Source organism: Saccoglossus kowalevskii, chromosome 3 (genome assembly GCF_978046115.1).
Source record: "Saccoglossus kowalevskii chromosome 3, keSacKowa6.1, whole genome shotgun sequence".
Lineage (NCBI taxonomy): Eukaryota > Metazoa > Hemichordata > Enteropneusta > Harrimaniidae > Saccoglossus > Saccoglossus kowalevskii.
Genome location: NC_140643.1, coordinates 17,143,560 through 17,163,987, shown reverse-complemented (window position 1 = coordinate 17,163,987; position 20,428 = coordinate 17,143,560). Strand labels below are relative to the sequence as shown.

The following is a 20,428-nucleotide window of genomic DNA, read 5'->3' as shown; positions in this document are numbered from 1 at the left end:
TAAATAATGACTCAGGAGGGACAGTAAACGTGGTGAGATATGGAATCGCGCCAATTTACAACAACACGAGTACAGAAATCCACTTTGATATTCCACTCGCTATGAAAACTGGCGGATCGCACGCGGTGACATCGTGACAAGGATGACACGCAAATTTAGCACAGTTTCAGCTGAAACAGGATGAGGTTTCGGACGCTTTGGGCACACAGACGTACCCATATTGCAGGTGACAATTATGATCGCTACACGAAATTGACAATTAACTCCATGACAATCGTACACTTCTAGGTATATAAGGATATGTCTTCGATATACAATTGATTTTCACTTTCAGTGAGACGAATCATTGTATACCCCTCAGTTACTATTTAATGCGAATTGGTCCCAATGCACGTATAGAACCCGTGTAAATTAGCTTGTTTGTTAACACGAAATTTGAACGCGCGCTAAATGGCAACTGTAGCGCTTCATTTTTTTACACTAGTATGTCCTTAATACGACTTTCTGATTGGTTCATGAATAAGCCATGCAAGTCTTTAGTCTTGTTCGTATATTCGTGAATTGACCCGAACTACAACCCAGTTATCGTCGAATAATCAGGTTACATGTGATACCGAATTACCAATGAGAACGCGCCATTCCAATAATCAAGATCACACGACATTATATTAATAACCAATATACAGTGGTTATTATAAGTGAGAATCATTGGGGTGGCATCTTTGTTGTCATGTTTGCCTGCTAACAATCATTATGTAAAATATTTTTGGCACTTTCGTTCCAATGTATTCCTTTCAATACACTCTACTTAAGTTCCACGAAAACAATTATCCGCTAACGACTGAACTCACAGCCCTCCACATTTTCGCCGTGACAGTGTGATAAAGTGCTGTGCACGTTGTTGTTGCACAACGGTTACCTTTTAGAAATTCTGTTTCCAAGCAAAATGACTACGGCTAATTCAAGCTGTCGCTCGGTGTATCTCAAATAGTTAAATGACAGTTCTATTTCGAGTGCAATTTAACTCCCTAAGGGCTTAGAACGCCACATTGCTGTTTTTCCTTTATTTTTGGCTTGCTTATATTATTTTCATCCACTAAAAATGCACGAAAATGTATTTGATGTTAACGAGTTACTTTAATTATCCCGGTGTTACAGTATCAGAACTATTTTCTTAGTGTGCCGGATGTCATGATAATCAATGAGCGTCACGGTATAATAATAACATTTGAATACAACATTTCCAAAAAAAATGCCTAATTCTTATACTGAATAACAAGAAATGTTTTGGATAAGACAAATGGTTATACGAGGATACCGAAAAGTATACACGAAGACAGTAAACACAGCAAAGGCAATGCGGCGGCGTACTGTCTGAGTGCATACTTTGCGGTATCCTTGTAATAACCTTATTATTATACATCTTTCCCCCAAAGGATACATCATGGAAATGCCGAAATCCAAAAAGTTTAGAACACATTTAGCGAACTTCTTTGTGTGGAGTCCGTTCAAACCCTGGGCGCTGCCATGTTTTTTATTATTATTAGAGGACGCTTACGCGCGTAAATATGGATTTGGAATTTGCGTTTCCTAATATGATAGCATGAAAATACCCAGTGCAATACCGCAAAATTACGGCATGATGTAACTTATGTACGTTTCGGTGGCAGATGTATAATAATACACATTATAAGAGCTATTGATAAATAAATACCCTATGATGTACAGTGCAACAACTATATGGCTTAAAGATGGTAAGTGTCAACCACCTGACGCTCGCGGAATACGATTCAGATATATTGGTTCCGACGTCTAACTAACAATAGGTGACCCCAAAACGTACGTCATACTGAGAATCTAATAACGCACGGTTGTCTGGTACTAAATCCACCGATATCTTATGTATCGTTCGGTATATAACAAAGTGGTTATTAATACCCCAAAATCAATTACTAAAACCGACAATATCTCTACTCCTCTTTCTTAGTTAATCGACCATTAATTTTATTGAAGATATATTTTGTCGGAACCCACTGTGATCTCTATTATCAAGATAGTTGCTTTTATTTAATGCTAATCGTTATTGTCATTACAAAAATTAATTGGTAATCTGTAAATACCAACTCCTAATAACCCAGGCTAAAATGAGCGCATTAACGTTACAGCATACATAATTGATATACTTTCTATTTTCAACCTACTTTTAATACATATGTATCTACACACAAGTAATTTTACGAGGCCATCGCCGCCCTAGTGTCGCCTTTACTGTAGTGAACATTTCTTTGCGAACAATGCATACCGATGCACACATCTAGGCGATGACACTGTTTACTAAAGAATGTATTGTAATTAAATATATCTGAAATGCTGATGCATATACGTCATTTTCAGAGGATGTACCTTTACACGGTGTCAGTATCCTTGATTCTATGTTTTTGTCATATTGCCTCAAACCCAGCAAATAGAAGTGTGCATGAAAGCATGCGAAGAAACGGCGTGCATTGCCGTGTGATAAATGTCATAAAGGGGGATTGACAGGTCATATTTGTTTTCAACTCTGGAAGGACAATTGGGATCTACCAGGTGTGCTTGTGATGTATATAACAAAGGGTGTTTACAACTTTGAAAGGGGAATTGGAATCTACCAGGTGCGTTATTTGAATAACAAAAGATTTTTATGGTCTACTGAGTTACCTACGTGACACAGCTGCTAGGAAGATCACATTCTGATTGGCTCATGTGGAAACTCAGGTGGTGTCACTGAATCTGGGTCATTTATGCATATCAATTGGCTAGACAGATTGGGAACAGATTGGGTCCATCATTTCAACCTAGTATCCTGTATGTTGCTACGATATTGTGAGACAAGTGATACAGGCTATAAGCATCATTCTGTGAGACTTAAATGAACTGCTCTGCGATCTCCTGCTATCAGCGGTGCCCTGCAGAATAACAGCGTTCCTCTTCTTCGTCGTTGTGTTGCAGAAGCCATTGACTGTCATCCATTTCTACATACTGGAACTGTGAGTTATCACTAATGCACACTTCCCTAAGCAATCCTCTATTTTAGTGACTTTATTCATTGTATTTTTCTGTTTTTTATTTCTTGTGATTATTTTGAGAGGTATTAAAACCAAAGAGCTTTACCTCGATATTTTGGTGTATGTGTATTTCATTCCCAGGAATATTGTCTTGTCTACTCCATTCTAGCAGTGAAAAAACCCCGTTCAGTGTGAGTTCTGTGGGTGTCACTCTCAGTAGCAATAAGCAGGCCTTACACTGTGACACATTGTTACAATACATAATATTGACTGAAATGTGTTTGCAGCATGATTCTAACAATTCTAACTATATAATCGAATTTTTTTTAGCTATAACGACTTTATTTCGGAAACAAATATCGGTAATAATTATAATATTTCTGCCGATTTAAATAAACTATTTGCTGCTGAATGCTCGTCTAGACGTCGCGCTTAATCAGCATAAATTAGCATATGATTCGTAAGCGCAGTCTCGCAAAAATCTGTCTCTATGGCCAGTATTATCTCCTTCAGTTCGTGGGTAATACTCTGCAATGACATCACTGGTATCAACCGACGCTACAAGTGTTATAAGGTGATAACGTCATCAGTCAAGAATGCATATGTCGCCATGCCTCCCATACACACTCATTCAGTTCAACATCTTTGTAATTGAGCTGATTCTAAAAAACTCACACTCTCACATAATTATTGTGCTTGTATATAAATATATGAGATAAATATTAATATCACACTGCTGGAGTGGCTGCATTTTACGGGAAAAATGTTCGTTCGTCTATTCACAGTAATTAAACACAGTCAAACAATTCAATTCAGATTCTAAAAAAATAAACAATTAACAAACATATCAATGAAATAGAAGCCGCGTTGCAGCAACGGTCAGTGGAAACAAACAATGTTTACACACTTTACGGAGTGGGCGTGATTATATCCGACATTGATCAACATTGACTGGCATTTACAGTAATGTTTGGTCATTCGGATGGTAATAGTAAGTGGCGCATGGAAATGATACATATAACCTGTCACGCAGTGTATCTGGTTAATTCCGATCTACCATAATTGTGATCGGGGAATAGCATAAGACAGAGTAAAGCAATCGATGACGTCACCATATTCATGGTGGTCAGCAGCACATTGTCGTCGTTATAATGTATGATTTCATCAATGATAACGGCATGTTTACGAGCTTTGTTAATAATGGGTTATGAGAAAAATCGCAGCAGCAATTTCCTTAGTAGTTACCTGTCAGAACTACTGAAAAGAAAGGTTAAATTGCCAATTTCTTCTGAGATTATTACACACAAGTCAGCAAATAGGATAATTATTCCCACTATATGGTTAGCAATATAGTACATGATATCAGTTTAAGGAGGAACTTCAAATAAGGCTAATATCGGAGCAAAAATAATTAAAGTTCAAAGCACAATGAAGTTAAATAATGTATACAATACACCTTATTTGAAAATGGCCGCCGAGATATCGCTGAGAACGAGATAGCTGCGGGACTTTCTCCCCAAAATAGTTTTCCTGTTCTCTACCGCCATTGCATTTGCTTTTCGAAATACCATTCTATTCGGTAGTCTTTATCATGGGAAAAGTGAACGTGATGAGAACGGAGCACTATTTTATGGGAAGAGGGTGGTATCTTTTGCTCTATCGCTCTCAACGAAATCTCGGCGATCATTTGCGAACAAGGTTTATGGTGCATCGTTGATTCCTTATTGAAATCCCCGGGGATTGTCAGCTTCCCGTTTATAGGTAACGATTCTCAGAGAATCAATCTATTCACATAGTCAGATAACAACGTGCATGCAGAAAACTCATGATCTAAAGTTAAATGTAACTTCAAATTTGCCAACAGTGAGCATATACTAAGTAGTCATTAAGTGCGTTTCATTAACGTTATCAAAAAACGATCTCACTGAAATTTTATTACTTTACCATTGTTTGTGGAATTTGTTTTTTTTATTTAATTACATTGACTCCCGCGCGACCTTGGTACATATTAACTGTGTTTCCGTGCAATTTGTCAATTCACATTTTGTTAGTTACATTATCCCCGGTAATTTAGTCGAAGATGCCAATCATTTGTCATATATCTGCTAACAAGGATAGTTTACTGACTGCTGCATTTGCCTCGACACTCGCACCATTCAGATAATGGCACACACGAGAGACAGAAAGAAGGGGTTGAATTAAGGACAAACAATTCAGTTACGGTGTTATGAAATCGTCACAACGTACTGATAGGTCGTGTTGTTGTGTTTTCTGCGCAGGGATAGTCAATAAGAGCTAATTGGAAATTAAACTTTAATTGGGAGTTGTACTTCCATGTTTCCACCAAATTGAGAACGAGTTTTTTTACACAAATTACAATGTTGCCAACTGCTTTCCCGAATTGTTCAAGTTAGTTGCAAATTACTTCCAAGTGTATACATTTATGATTCCACAACATGCTTTTTCCTGGCAATGCTAGTCAAAAGAACATCACCGTCTAGATCTATCAGGTGCAACTGTCTCCTAGTGGGAGGGAGTGACACTATTGACAGCATCATAAATCATAGCATGTGCGAGGGTACAAAACGTCTATAAGTGATTCATTCTGCTTCACGGATTGATTGACATAAGAGTTGCGTAATGATAATGATTCTACACCATTTAATTGCGTGAAAAAAAAGAAAACCAATTTCCGGCATTAAAGTAAATTGCGACAGGCTATTTTGTATAGGCTAAATAACTGTTATTAACTCTTCTGATGTCAATTTACACATCTATGTAGTTTCATGTTTATTGTAAGTGCTTCCCCGCATATTGAGTCATTGAGAGAATCATGTAATTATTGATGTGTTTAATATATAACATCATGTAATGAACTTATGTCACTTCCCACGCTATGCTACTCTGACATATGCTTATACTGCACATGTACTTTCAATTCGGTAATATATAATCCACTCTGTCGCCTGCTGGCAAAACAATCTCATAACGTTATTCCAAACACGTTTAGTAGTAGTGGCCCCATTACATAATACTAGACTGTATATATATGTATATATATATATATATATATATATATATATATATATATATATATATATATGAACCCTTTGTAACAAATTATATCCAAGTCATTTTACGATATCGTGACAAATGTTACTTTGAAAACTGTGCTTGGGAACAATTGAAGTCTGCGTCATATCTTCTATTTTCAATTGGCATTTCGTTAAAGTCGGAAAGACGACCCAGTTACGTCACGTTGATAGGGGCAAGAGGCCGTATTAGTGAATAAATTAATTATACCTATAATAACATAATATGTTGATAAAAAAGGCAGAAACATCAAATGCCAAATAACAACAAGAACCATTTACATCACCGCATCAAACATAAGTGTTTTGTACGTCTTTTAAAATGGCTGTGGTAAACGATACTCTCGCATTCTTTGATTTCCTAATCCCACTTCGTCTGAATACAATCATCCGAGACATTCTGTCACATAGAGCATATCGGGTATCGCCTGCGGGTATTTTGCTAGCGGTAAACATGTGTTGCCAGTTGTTCTAGTAAAATCGGTAAACTTGAAAAGAAATGTCACATGGAAAACCCATTGATGCATTGGTGTTGACAAATGTTCACACATTTACGAATCTGGAACTCTTGGAAAATAGTTCAACAAAAACACGTTTTTATTTTGCGTTGCTAAGCAGCACGCCAATAATCTAAACGTTATTTGTGTTGTACATTTGTCACTTTTACTCGGCTGTGTACAGTTACGCTCTGTTGTTAGCGGTCCACGGATCCTGGGCTGTAAATGTTCAAATTCATTGCGTTGTTTTATGACATATTTTATTTCGTGATAACAAGAATGTGCGAATGTTAACAGGGAGCTTAATGAATCGGCTGAGCACTGTGATTTAATTGTAATGGGCCATATTGGGTATGTGAGGCTGCTATCGCGCTCATGAATAGCGGCTTTGATAACTAGCATATGTTGCTATGGAAAAAATGAACACATGTTTCAGCTGTCGTGCAACAAATACCGATTCTAGTCCACACGTAGAACTCATTCATGCGCAATTTGTCTGCAGGCAACGTTGCGTAAAACATCCATCGAATTTTTTTCCCGACTAAATTACTTGTCTGCTAAATAGTTCTTCTAACACATTGTCTGTTTTCTTCTATCACCAGCTGCTAAAAAGCGTGTGTAAATGCCAGTTGACAGCGGAGCTGATCCGAAGAGGAGTGCAAATTTACTTTTCATTTCATCGGTATAATGACATTAGTCCTCTGATGAAGACTGGCGTTTGTCGGTATTGTTATTGTCACTTGCTATCTGATTGATATGAGTTTAATACTGCTCTCACACGAGTGATACTATCAGGGAACTGGACCAAACCTAGAATGAAACTACCGCACGGTTACACCTGATCATCTACCGCTAAAAAGACATGTGGGAGATCCCCGGTGGAAAAATCTCTCTTACTCGACTACAGAGATAAAGGACCACCTCCCATGAGATATAACTGACTGTGGAAATGATTGGATTTGAGACCGGAGTTCGCACTATCAAGTCTGTTCACTGGATGTGACGCTGTTGCGGAGAGGAATGCATAAACAAGTATACCCGCACTTGCGCTGGTGTAAACGAAGTATTACTTCGCTCGTGTATGTACTTGCGTGTCAGTATCTATACATCACGTTTGTAAATGGTAACGAATCAGGCAGCGGATATGGCCCAAGCAATGCCTATGAAGACGGTGATCTTATTATTGGTGGATTATTTCCTGTTCACGAAAAAGGCGAAAATGATATACCATGTGGACCGATAAACGCCAATAGAGGCATACAGCGTCTGGAGGCTATGCTGTTTGCGATCGACAGAATAAATGACGACCCCACGCTACTGCCTGGAATTAAAATAGGCGCAAATATCTTAGACACGTGTTCTAGAGACACATATGCTTTGGAACAATCACTCGAATTTATACGATCTTCACTGACAAACATTGAGTTGCAGACGCAGTTAACTTGCATTAATGGAACAGAAAGTTTTACAGACCTTCCAAAACCTGTGGCCGGAGTGATCGGGGGAGCATATAGCAGTGTTTCAATACAAGTTGCCAATTTATTGAGACTATTTCATATACCACAAGTAAGCTACGCGTCTACTAGCGCAAAACTAACTGATAAAACTCGATATGAATTCTTTGCCAGAACAGTTCCACCAGATAATTTTCAAGCAAAGGCTATAGCTGAGGTTGTTTTACGGTTCAACTGGACCTACGTGTCCACTGTTGCTTCAGAGGGTCAGTATGGCGAGATGGGCATCAGCCAATTTCTTCGCGAAGCCAGGAATAGAGATATTTGTATAGCAACATCAAATGTCATTCCAACATCGTCAGATAGCTCTACATACGATGATGTTATACATGCTATTAAACGGATTCCAAACGCACGTGCTGTAATTCTGTTCACCAGGAGCGACGACACCACAGGTGTGCTCACAGCTGCTAAAAGGGCAAATTTATCTGAAAATTTCATATGGATTGCAAGTGACGGTTGGGGCAAGCAAGAGCTGCCTGTGATAAACAATGAAGAAGTTGCCGAAGGTGCTATAACTCTTGAACTTCAGGCACTGAGGGTCGATTCGTTCGATGAGTACTTTCTGAAACTCAATCCGTGGGGTAATTCCAGGAATCCATGGTTTGTGGAGTATTGGGAGCAAATTTTCAAATGTAGCATTGGTATTGACTCTGGATTTAGCAATAATACTAACCCACCTTGCCCAGACGACAAAGACTTAACTTCCACAGATTATTACCAGGACTCTAAAGTTCAGTTTGTCATCGATGCCGTCTATGCTGTGGCACATGCACTGCATAATATGCATGAACGCTTGTGTCCACACACAAATAAAATATGTGCTGCAATGGATCCAATTAAAGGAGAGGAGCTGTACAGAGAAATCCTTAACGTCAGTTTTAAAGGTAGGTTTTCAGTAAATTATTCAAGCATACACATGTTTATCGCACTTTTAGGGAATTCGTTCATTTAGTTAGAAATGGTATATAATATGAATTTAGATTTAGGCCGTCCGAGAGCACATATTCTGTGAGTAAACAGGAGCTTGGTGTACGCTATGATAACGTTTTAGCTTTGGTTAGTGTGGATTGACGTGCAGACATTTTGCCATATTGTCTTAATATCGCAGGTAGAAATGCTACTATTCTGTTAACACCCTTATTATTGAGAATCATAACTGCAATGATGCATGTTCGTGTCATATATGAACAGTTCCGCCCTTATATTGTACATATTCAGTTATCCCTCTCACACTTCACAAAGCTTTGCCCGTTGTTTAAATAGGTAACGTCTATATTTGTCATGTTCAAAGAATCTAATGAATATGCCGCATTACTTTAATATCAAAACTAAATCGTGCGGTTGAATATTTGTGATGAAAAAATGAAAATAGTTTCCCCTAATCATCTGTATATTCAAAGCCCCTAGCTATTTAATCAGTAGAGTCAAAATGGATAAACTTCTTTACTGGCTTATTAATACTATTGATTCTTGCATAGGGGACAATTTATTGGAAATGGCTGTTGAACCAATTTCAGTGTAATAATTTCTTCAGCACATTAGTATAATTGCCCGGCAAAAATATGCTTTTGTAATCATTTGAGATGACACAGATGAGTTGAAGCTAGATTTAGGTCCCTGTATGTACAGTCATTATAATCCACATAATGTATGTCAATAGTGTAATCGGCGACTTTTGAAATAGAGAACTGGGAGTGCACGACAACATAGAATTGCTGACTGATATAGAAAAATAATTGACATTGTGCAACTCTATCAACTTCAGTTTATTCATTTTGGACAAATCTAGAAAAAAAGCAAAATTATTACGTGACGATTTTTGAAATATATGAAGACACTAATGCTTCAATCTATTGACAAAGTAGAATGATACTTTACCAATTGAATTCATTATTAGTCAAAATTTAAACATGCCTGTTTAGTCCCTGTTCTTTTTATAAACAACCTTTACAATATCTTTACAATACTTTCCTTATATAAATACAAAAGATTTAGAGCCTTAGAGCCATTAATCAACTTACATTGTCCAACAAGTTCTGTTGCATCTTATGGGGAATTTGTTGAACCAGTTCCAACGGCATAATCTGGTTAGGGAACACACAACAATAAAAAATAAGCGAAAAAAAGAAAACAAACATAATACAACAACTGATCTTATTAGTGGGGTAAATATATGGAACAACATTGCGCACAGTCGTGGATGTCAGTTATAAAGTTTTAGCTCTACGCGTATCTTTCTTATATTCCCATAGTTAAAATTAAACATAATCTTGTAATGTTGCTTACAACAGATATGGTAAAATCACAGGTGAGCTTCGATGAACAAGGTGATGGACTTGGACGCTATGATATAATGAACTTTCAGAAGGACCAACACACTGGATTATATGCTTACAAAAAGGTGGGTCACTGGGCCAACGTCCTCTACTTGGACCCATCTCTCGTTAGATTCAATCCGCGACTACCAAAGCATGGAGAAGGAATATTCCCATATTCTCAGTGTAGCCTACCGTGTATGCGAGGAGAAGTGAAACACGTACGCGAAGGTGAGAGTTGTTGCTGGATCTGCACTAAGTGCCAACCCTGGGAGTACCTGAAAGATGAATTCACTTGTGTGGACTGTGGAAATGGAAGCTTCCCCACTAATGACCTAAAGGGCTGTTATAAACTGCCAAAACAGCACATGGAGTGGCACGAGGTCTGGTCTATAATTCCAACCGCCATTGCTATTTTTGGATTCATTTGGACTTGGATTGTGATAGGTATATTTCTGGTGCACAATGACACTCCTGTTGTGAAAGCATCTGGTCGAGAACTCAGCTACCTTCTATTGACTGGAATACTTATGTGCTATCTGTTAACATTTCCGTTACTCTGTAAACCCTCTGCCATTGTGTGCGGGGTTCAGAGGTTTGGACTCGGTCTCTCGTTCTGTATCTGTTATGCAGCTTTACTCACCAAAACTAATCGTATTTCTCGGATTTTCAACAGCGCTCAACGTTCAGCACAGAGGCCAAAGTATATCAGTCCACAATCTCAGTTAGTGATTTGTTTCTGTATTATTGCGGTGCAGCTTATCGGCGAGGTCATCTGGTTTGTACTCGATCCGCCCGGTATACGGCTTTTTTCCCCAGACGGTAGAAGAGATATTGTTATTTTAAAGTGTAATATTATGGAGACGGCTCTGATCATTTCGCTGGTGTATGACATGTTCCTTATAATGTTGTGTACTGTGTACGCGTTCAAAACTCGTAAGATTCCAGAAAATTTCAACGAAGCCAAGTTTATTGGCTTCACCATGTATACAACCTGTATTGTCTGGTTATCGTTCGTTCCAATATACTTTGGCACTGGAAGTGATTTCAGGGTGAGTATCCTTGAAATTAGACTCAGTCAATATTTTTATAAACAGACAATAACGATTGATGAATAGTTATAGCAATGTAAATCGTTCTAGAAAATTCTTTTTTTTAGTGAAATTCAATTGTAGAATTATTATTTCTAGAATGACATACTCGATTAGTTCCACATTTCTGTATGGATCTGGATAGACTGTTTTATCACATTGATTGACGTTCAACATAAAAAAAGCCCAGCAAAGCCCCAGATCACTTTTAATCGTAAGTAAACACGCAATGGCGACATATTATTCTTGTCTTGATTTTTTTTACAGATCCAAACGACAACATTAAGTATTGCTGTTAGTCTGAGTGCGTCAGTTGCTCTTGGATGTCTCTTTGTACCCAAAGTCTACATCATAATCTTCCAGCCAGAGAAGAACGTTAGGAAATTAAGCTGCACATCAGCAACATTCCGCAAACCTGGATCGACATATTCACAGAATCATGGTTAGTCAATTAAACTGTCTACTTAGGATAATGCCCACATATATTAGACAAATAATGAAATAACTTCACGGAACGTAGGTTTTAATGGGCTAAGAAATGAAATGCGGCGTACAGTCTCAATCACGGCGATCTTATTATTATTAAGACTCGATATATAGATATACGCAACAGCAATGTTGTATTACAGTGTAAATATATACAATTCATTTTAATATGGCTTGCCGCTTGTTGAAAGATCTGTCACAGTGGTGGCCATGCCTCTCTTCACTATTCGGGCAAACACAAATTATAACAATATTTTCAAAACGTTTGCGAATTTCAACACAAACACGCAATATTCTAATATTCACAAATTATTCTGCGCTAAAATATTATTGGTTACCCACACTTCAGATCATGGTTAGTTTTTAATTGGCCCTTCTATGAAGTAATTACACAATATATAAAGCTCCTGTAATTGTTAATAGTCATAGAACTGTATGTTTGTATGTTTCCATATTATCTGTTGGGAAATGATTTGGTATGTGGACACTCTGTGTCTCACATGTTACATGTGAATCCAGGGCTTTGGAATTACCTCTACTCTGAAGAACTTCAATCTATTGTTGTTCATCTGAGACGTCATTCAATAATGCACAAACGAAAATCAACACTTCACAAATTATGTTTCGTACTGCTTCATGTAATTTGGAAAATCTAAACCCTCGGGAAATTAAAATATCCAAGATGGATGCGAATATGACTACTGCAATCTGAGTATTATCTTGACTTCCGCCTATGACAGAACGACGCTCTTAGTGTTAGATGATGACAACATGTCTTCCAGTACGTACGATTATCTTTCCTACTCACAATCACCGATTCAATAGTTCAAATGCATGGAAGCAACCAGTGGGCAAAGCACCGTGATAGGTAAAGGTGCACGGAACTATGGGAAAATGAATATCAAATTCTATCACAATGCCCTTCTACGGCAAGGTTTTAGGGAAGTAGCATTAGTTAACATGTGACTGAAAACGACACGCTTGTCAGACATTGAAATGCACTTGATGACAAAATATTTTAATTAGCAGAAGCCATTCCTTGCCTCACAAGTGGTATGTCAGCAATTGACGAAACATTGACTGGTCACAACAACGAAAGCAATGTTGACTAGAAAATGTGAAATATGAAATCGAAATATATGTCCTTAACTAGAACATAATTTGGTTGAAACTTCAAACTTACACATTTACAAAAATTTATATGAAAATTAATTAGCTGCTGTCTTGGATAAAATCTTGACAAGTCTGACAACACCTTAAATGGATTTCCTAGCCCATATTTGAATGTCAATATATGGTTTACACATATTGCAGCTGCCATCTTGTGCCGATGCTTGTGCACTACACTGTACAGACAAAAATGAAAAACACTATCATGCATGTGCAGTGATTGATACAGCTTTTAAGATCGATATTATCACGCGCATGGCAACAACGAATACATGGAATAGTGTTGTCCGTAAACTTGTGATAATGCACGTACACGAGTATGCTCCATATCAGAAGCCATTGTAAGAAGATTTTTATTAGAAAAAAATAGATATGAAGTATGACTTCTGTGATGGATCCAGCTGCCAACTATGAATGTGGCCAAACCATGTCTGGGATTGACTTTCATATCAGGCCTGTATACCACACACAAATGTGTACAATTTACGAGTGCCCCAAGCAGAATATGCCAAGCCTCGTTATCGATTCCGATGAATGTGTGTGTCGTTTTGCATTGCTGCTATATAACGTTAATCAACATTCTCAATATGTCGTTCTTTATTGCAGGTCACGTGTTTCTTCATCTTCACAGCTCGTTAGCGCAATGTGATAGTCAAAACACAGACAGTCAAACCTCGCTTACGTAATTATTGAAGAAAGCAGGATAACGTGGGTAAATTGAGGAAAGATTTCAAGAGTACTGCTTACTTGTTTGAAAGAGCGCCACCTTCGGAGGAAATCTAGAAATATGAAACTCAAATAACGGCGGTTGGCAAGAGTGCCCGTGATGTGAACTCAGCCCGGAACTATGTACGCCTGAAAACGTGCCGTAATTGATTTCTATATTGTAGAAATGTTTATTGGAACTGATATGTTTTCTCTGTGGACTCTGAATTTAATACTCCTAGGCTGAAATAAGGGATATTCAATTATTACCTCCAGGGTGTGCCCCAAGCTTTGATACACAAAAAATATTAACAGAATTGTTTTAAATTTGTTATCGCTTTTATCATTGAATATTGCATGAAGTATGGTGCAACTGCGTGTACATTGCGTGTACATGTATAAGTAAAATACCTGATTTCATACAATAATCGCAACGATATATTGTTGCGGATTTGTTATTAGTAAGGCATAAATTACATGTTGTGTTCTTAAGTAATGTTCCTTTCACTGCAAGATCTCGCGTAATTCGTGAAAGCGCGGGTCGAATGTTTGCCTCAAAATTCAAATTATATTTGAACATGAACTTTTTTTTTACAGTTCAATGTTTAAAAATCCGATCTTTCAGAGGGGAATATGACGCTGGGATATCTTTACTTCATTAAAATTGACCAGTATCACATGTGTAAAGCTCATTATCAAGCGTGAAAATACCCTGAAAATACTTTCGCGTTTGTCACGGCATGTTTTGACACCACTACGACGCTATGAACTTTGTGTGTGCTGTTTTTCACGCATAACGCGGGATCTTGTGTGCGTAATAAACGGTCTATTGAAAATATATTGCAATATACTGGATTACGTACCAAGCAGTGTGGCTCGGCTCAGCGGAATCATAATTTACATAAATTAAGCAGCATTTGATCAGATGATAACAACGTCATTTACCTAGCTTTATGTTATAAAAAGAATATATTAGATACGAGCGCAAAGTAATAAGTAATATCTAGACAAGTCTGTGTCCAAGGTGCAATGGTGTATGTTATTATTTATTTGAACTAGATGCCTTCCATGAATGTATACAACGATGAGTCGAGTACTCAAGCAAACAGTTTCCTTCACTATTGTTTAGTACAATCAGGACCAAACTTAACTGAAATATTATATAACAAACATGAATGTGACGTAAGATTGTAGTCACATGGTATATGCTGTACATTGCCTGAGTAACACTATGGGATGTAATTATATAACTACAGTACACCATGATGTCTTTCATACAGGGCGCGTAGTGAATCTAACCTCATCATATATTCTAGACACACCAATTAATCCATTTATTATTATTATGGAGATAATATAATATAATAATCGATTTCTACATTTCAAAATGGGGTTTCAACACATTCCCTTCCATGTTTTCTTTTGTCAATTGTTTCTCATAAGGTGCCATGTAATATTAATATATATACAACTCACCAAATCAAGTTGATGAGCACTTTTTTTATATTTTGATAACGTCTTTCGGTGAATTCAAAGTTTGACATGTTCGCAATGAGAAATCTCTTGCAACCACTGCCACATCAATTGTAATACCTTGCCTAGTCTTGCTGGGATACTTTGAAGGCGTGGTGAAAGACAACATTCATACGTTTATATTAAAATAATTCTCGTTTCCAGACAAAAAAAACATACAAATTGTTATGCACATACACAATCAGTACATACACGTGTACACCGTTTGACAACGCCACCCACAGATAAAAAGGCGAGAGTACGAACTCATCGTTGATACAACCGAATGACGGATATAATAATCGAAATGTAGAACTCAGTACTTCAAAGGCTTCCCTAATTCTTACAAATAACTTGAATCGCGACGAGTCAAGTTCATTCATTGTATATATTGAATATTTACCGGGCAACATTGTGCATTCGGTGTTCGGTGTTAATGCTATTATGGTGATGACACTGTCTATGTGCGCATAGGTTCAATGTCTCGTTTCATACTCAATACTAAACGGACCAAATGACATTCTCTGCATCCATTGAAGATGTTCATGTATGCAAGTGTAATGGATAATCCTACCTTGGATATGAAACATTGTAAATAACGACAAATATTATACGTGTAATGGAGAAATGCAATTGCTGCTCTAAAAGTTATCAATAAATAAAAATGTGGAGCTGTCTGTTGTTTGTATACATTTTGCTGTGTCTTTATTTGACGACTGAGGGCGCACTCATATGAGTGAGAGATACTTCAGATGCTACAACGTAAATGTAACACTTCAGTACTGAATGGAATTCGTTCGTCCTACAATAGGTTGTATTTCTATGTGAAATCTCTTTGTCAATATGTTTTTAGTTCTCACGTATCAGCATTTGTTTGCCCATCACATCTCTTATTGTTAAATTCATATATGCAATATATCAATGTCACATATTGCGGACAGTCGGTTGAAAGATGGCGTTTCGGGACATGAACACACACATTGTACAATTGTGATCAGAAAGGAAATGAACCAAAGAAAATGAATACCGAAGTTACTGAAATGTACATGCCTCACCTTTTTGAAATGACGCAGTACTCGATTTTATAAATGTGTTCTTTGTAACAACAAATAATATTCAAATACGCACATAAGTTATCGAAAATATATTCAAATTGAGTTGACCGAAACCAATTTGCCGAGCAGGAAAATAACAAAAGACCGCCCCCTTTTGGCCGATCTGCAAAACGCCACCATTTTGAGCCAAGCTCAAACAATTCATATACACGGCTTGGAATGATAAATGTGTTTCTGATGATAGCGCCACCAGCGACAATTTGCTCAAATATTACACAGCAAGGAGAGAGAAGTTTCAAAAATACAAAACAAATTAAAGGGCGGTGGTCATCGCGTCCACAGAAAAAAAAAAGAGACTCACATCGAACGGGAGATGTGGAATTTGAATGTATTCAAAGTAAACATTATTACCTATTGTCTTCGTACTCATCAAACTAATTAAAATCAGATGTATTGTACGGCGTGTATTTTATTTTAAATATTCATTTAACTTTTACTATTTTTTTTAATTATTTTGTTTGTTTTCTGTGTTTTTTGTTACGTATTTGTGATTCGGTATTATTTAACTATCGCCACATACATCTGAACCAATGCCTATGTAATGAGATTTCAACGAGACCTCCTCTGACTGGTTTAGTCAACAAATCACATACCTCCTTCTATAGCGCACCTGATGACGTCACCGGTCAGAGTCAGGTCATAGACACATCAAAAGAAAATGGCCTATTATCTACCGATGTTAGCGATGGAAACGATCGGGAAAACACGGCTTGTCGGTAAATTTATTATGTCAAATACATCTATGATTTTTATGATTATAGTGTGGCCTAAATGGCTCAAGTTTATGTCGTTATTTGCGTGGTTATTCCGGGAGTAACGATGTTTTTCTAACTGTTCGACCGAACACCGGTAAGTATTTGCGGTCGCTTGTCCTGGAGGCGGGTGATGTTTTGTTGACGATCGGGCGAAAATCGTCCACGCTATTGAAGACTTAGTTGTAAATATACATCGAAATGTACCAACATCGGGCCAAAATCGTCCACGCTATTGAAGACTTAGTTGTAAATATACATCGAAATGTACCAACATAATGTATAATAACTCTCTATTAATTTAAAGTAATTGAGCTGAAATAAAATATTTCTTCTTATTTGGAATGCAATTGACCCGAAAATATGTTTTGCTGCAATATTCAGCGTGGACTCCGTTTGTCGGTGACCGTTATACAATTTATAATCAGTTTGGGATTTTAATGTTGCATTGTTTACAATAGCTGTTTACTGTGTTCTAATCATGATGACTTACTTATTTTTTTGTTTCCATTCTAGTTAATTATGCTCATTGCTTGGTGTAAAGTTGAGGCGATGACTGAATAAAAGAACCTTGGCTGGCGACGATACAGCAGGAAGTGTACACATTTGTTAGAAATGAAAAAAAAATATAATGACACAAATTGTAAAATACTGTTGATTCCTTTTTGCAAATAACAAATACACTAGTAATTTTCTAATAATTTATTGAGTTGTGCATGGGTTGGTGGGCAAAATATAGTGTACAGGAAGATTGCCCGTGGAGTAAAGTTTTGCCAAACTGCGAAAAGTTTGCGCTTCTGACACTTTACCAATTTGAGGTGCAAGTAATAATCCTGCAGTCAATCTAAACGTTACTGCAAATAAAGTACGCAATGGTTGCATTCAAATAAATTCTTTATGCCGACGAAATTTAAAATTTGTAGTTGTATGTGTGTGTTCCATTGACAAACACTGCGTCAATCGCAGCAGCTTCCATCCCATTTCCCCAAAATATTTCCTGCTGGACAGGGCTACGGCAATCAACCACATTTAGATAGCCGGAGCAGTGATGATCTAGATGGTACATTTCTTGCCATGTTTTATGTAACTTACAAGAAAATATGGTCAAGAACACGTCAGTAAAATAAAAAATTAAATAAATTGTCCGTCGCAGTAGACAACAGAACACGATTGTTTGGTCTTTTAAGGCTATTGACCCGAGTATTTATCCACCTTTTCCGGCCAACCTTGATTGAGATGATTGTTTTAACAATGAAACCCACGCCACGCAAGAGATCTTTTTTTTCTTGTACTTGATTGTAATTGTTTGTTAATTATTTTCTCCAATGAATACGCCGTCGGCCAGTATAAAAACGGCTAGATGTGATTGACTATAGCTTATACGGGTTTTGAACGGAATTTATATGGGCATTGGGTCATTTACTTGTGAGCTTTCGAGATTACTAAAATAAAATAAATAATAAAACACTTTTTTTTATTTTAATCAGATTGCGTTCTCAGCACCCGCATAAGCGTACGGTGATAATTACGTTAATAATATCAATATTTTATCAATAAGATTTACCAAATCGTAGAAAATTTTTAAATTTGAAATTGACTTCAACTACAGATTGGTAATCCCATTTTTTCCAAGTGGTTCGAATAAGGACATGTTATAAATTATTAATGAATATTTGTTCGAACGAATATTACACAATGGTGTTGGTTAAACCTGGTCACTAACAATTATTGTCACATTATTTACTTAATTTAAAGTTGAAATTTAATTTATAACTATTATTAGTAATCTCGGCTATTCATGCATTATTTGATGTGCTCAACGGAAATAGTACGGCCAACATCGGCGAATTAAATCAGCACTGACATATCGGATACGAGTTAACGCACGATCGAGTCTGCAGCATCATCTTTTTCCAGACATTGCCGACACACTCACTGTAAATCACATTACTAAGCTCTATTTCCCCGCTCACCCTACTCCGTCCCCAATTCCACGTAATCAATCGGTCATAAATTGGAAAATGATTAACGAGTTCGACTCCAAATGGCGTGAATAAATAATTCATCGTGGCGATAAAAATGAAAAATGGACCATTACACGTGCGAGTGGTGTCTCCCAGACAGTACCGCAGACAATGCACACAATTAGAGTTGAATTCTGCAATTGATTATGCAATTTTCTACCTGGGTTTAGCTTATGTTATGATCAGCGGAGTGTTGTCCATATCAATGTTGTATACGTGAGCTGAATATTCAATGGATAGAAATAATGGTGATATAGGAAATTCACTGAAATTGGAGTTGTATACTACAAAGTGTCTGGTTATCGTCAAAAGGCACCAAGTATTTTCATATTCAATTTCACCAAAGAATAAACATACACACAAATAAAAATAAATTGTAGTAGGAAATGTGTAATCGTAGCAGACCACCACGACAACAACAATCCACAAATCTATACAATATCGAACAACTGAGGGTAAGCTTGTCAATATAGTACATATATGTTTAAACGTTGACTCTGATATATTTGCCGTTTATACACTGTCCGAATGATTGGCAGAACGAGTATCCAATCAGCGATCGCGCTACACTTGGTGATTTCTTGCATTGACGAGAGACAAGGTATGGTGTTACTGGCCATAATTTCCCGAAGAAAACCTTGGAGCGCTGGCCTGAAATGTTTCAGCGTGTTGTTTGAGATGGTGAGATTTTTTAAACTGCGAAATCGTAAAGCAGTTGTGATCATGGTCTCTAAGCGGACAGTGTCTCCAGATGGTGGCATAAGAGAATGTTTTGTTGATGGGGGAAATTGTGTTGACCTTGTCCAGTACTTCAAGTACGTCAAATCAAGTTAAAGAAGACTGGGTATAAGTAGCTCCCCGAAGAGCAATTGGGAGTTGTTTCGGGAAACGCCCTCTTAACACATCTCTGTCCTGCGATGTTTCATGCATTTGTGACACTGATATTGACATGCCACTGTTCGGTATATATTGTTTTACAATTATTAACATTATAATGTGACATAGTTCAGAAGCCAAAACTAAAACAAGGCAATATAGTCTTGACTTGATTATAAACTTTTACTAGTTCATGTACAAGCTAGCACGAGTAAGTAGTTTGTCATTGCGC

At 37.2% G+C, this 20,428-nt stretch overlaps 1 protein-coding gene across 1 annotated transcript; it reads left to right on the top strand.

The window, feature by feature from the left end:
* Positions 1-7,627: 7,627 nt before the first annotated feature.
* Positions 7,628-16,119, top strand: LOC100370120 (metabotropic glutamate receptor 3-like). Its single transcript, XM_006820896.3, has 4 exons — positions 7,628-9,034; positions 10,442-11,517; positions 11,824-11,998; positions 13,819-16,119. The coding sequence occupies exons 1-4, from the start codon at positions 7,654-7,656 to the stop codon at positions 13,896-13,898; spliced, it is 2,712 nt and encodes a 903-aa protein (XP_006820959.1). The 5' UTR covers positions 7,628-7,653; the 3' UTR covers positions 13,899-16,119.
* The last annotated feature ends 4,309 nt before the right edge of the window (positions 16,120-20,428 follow it).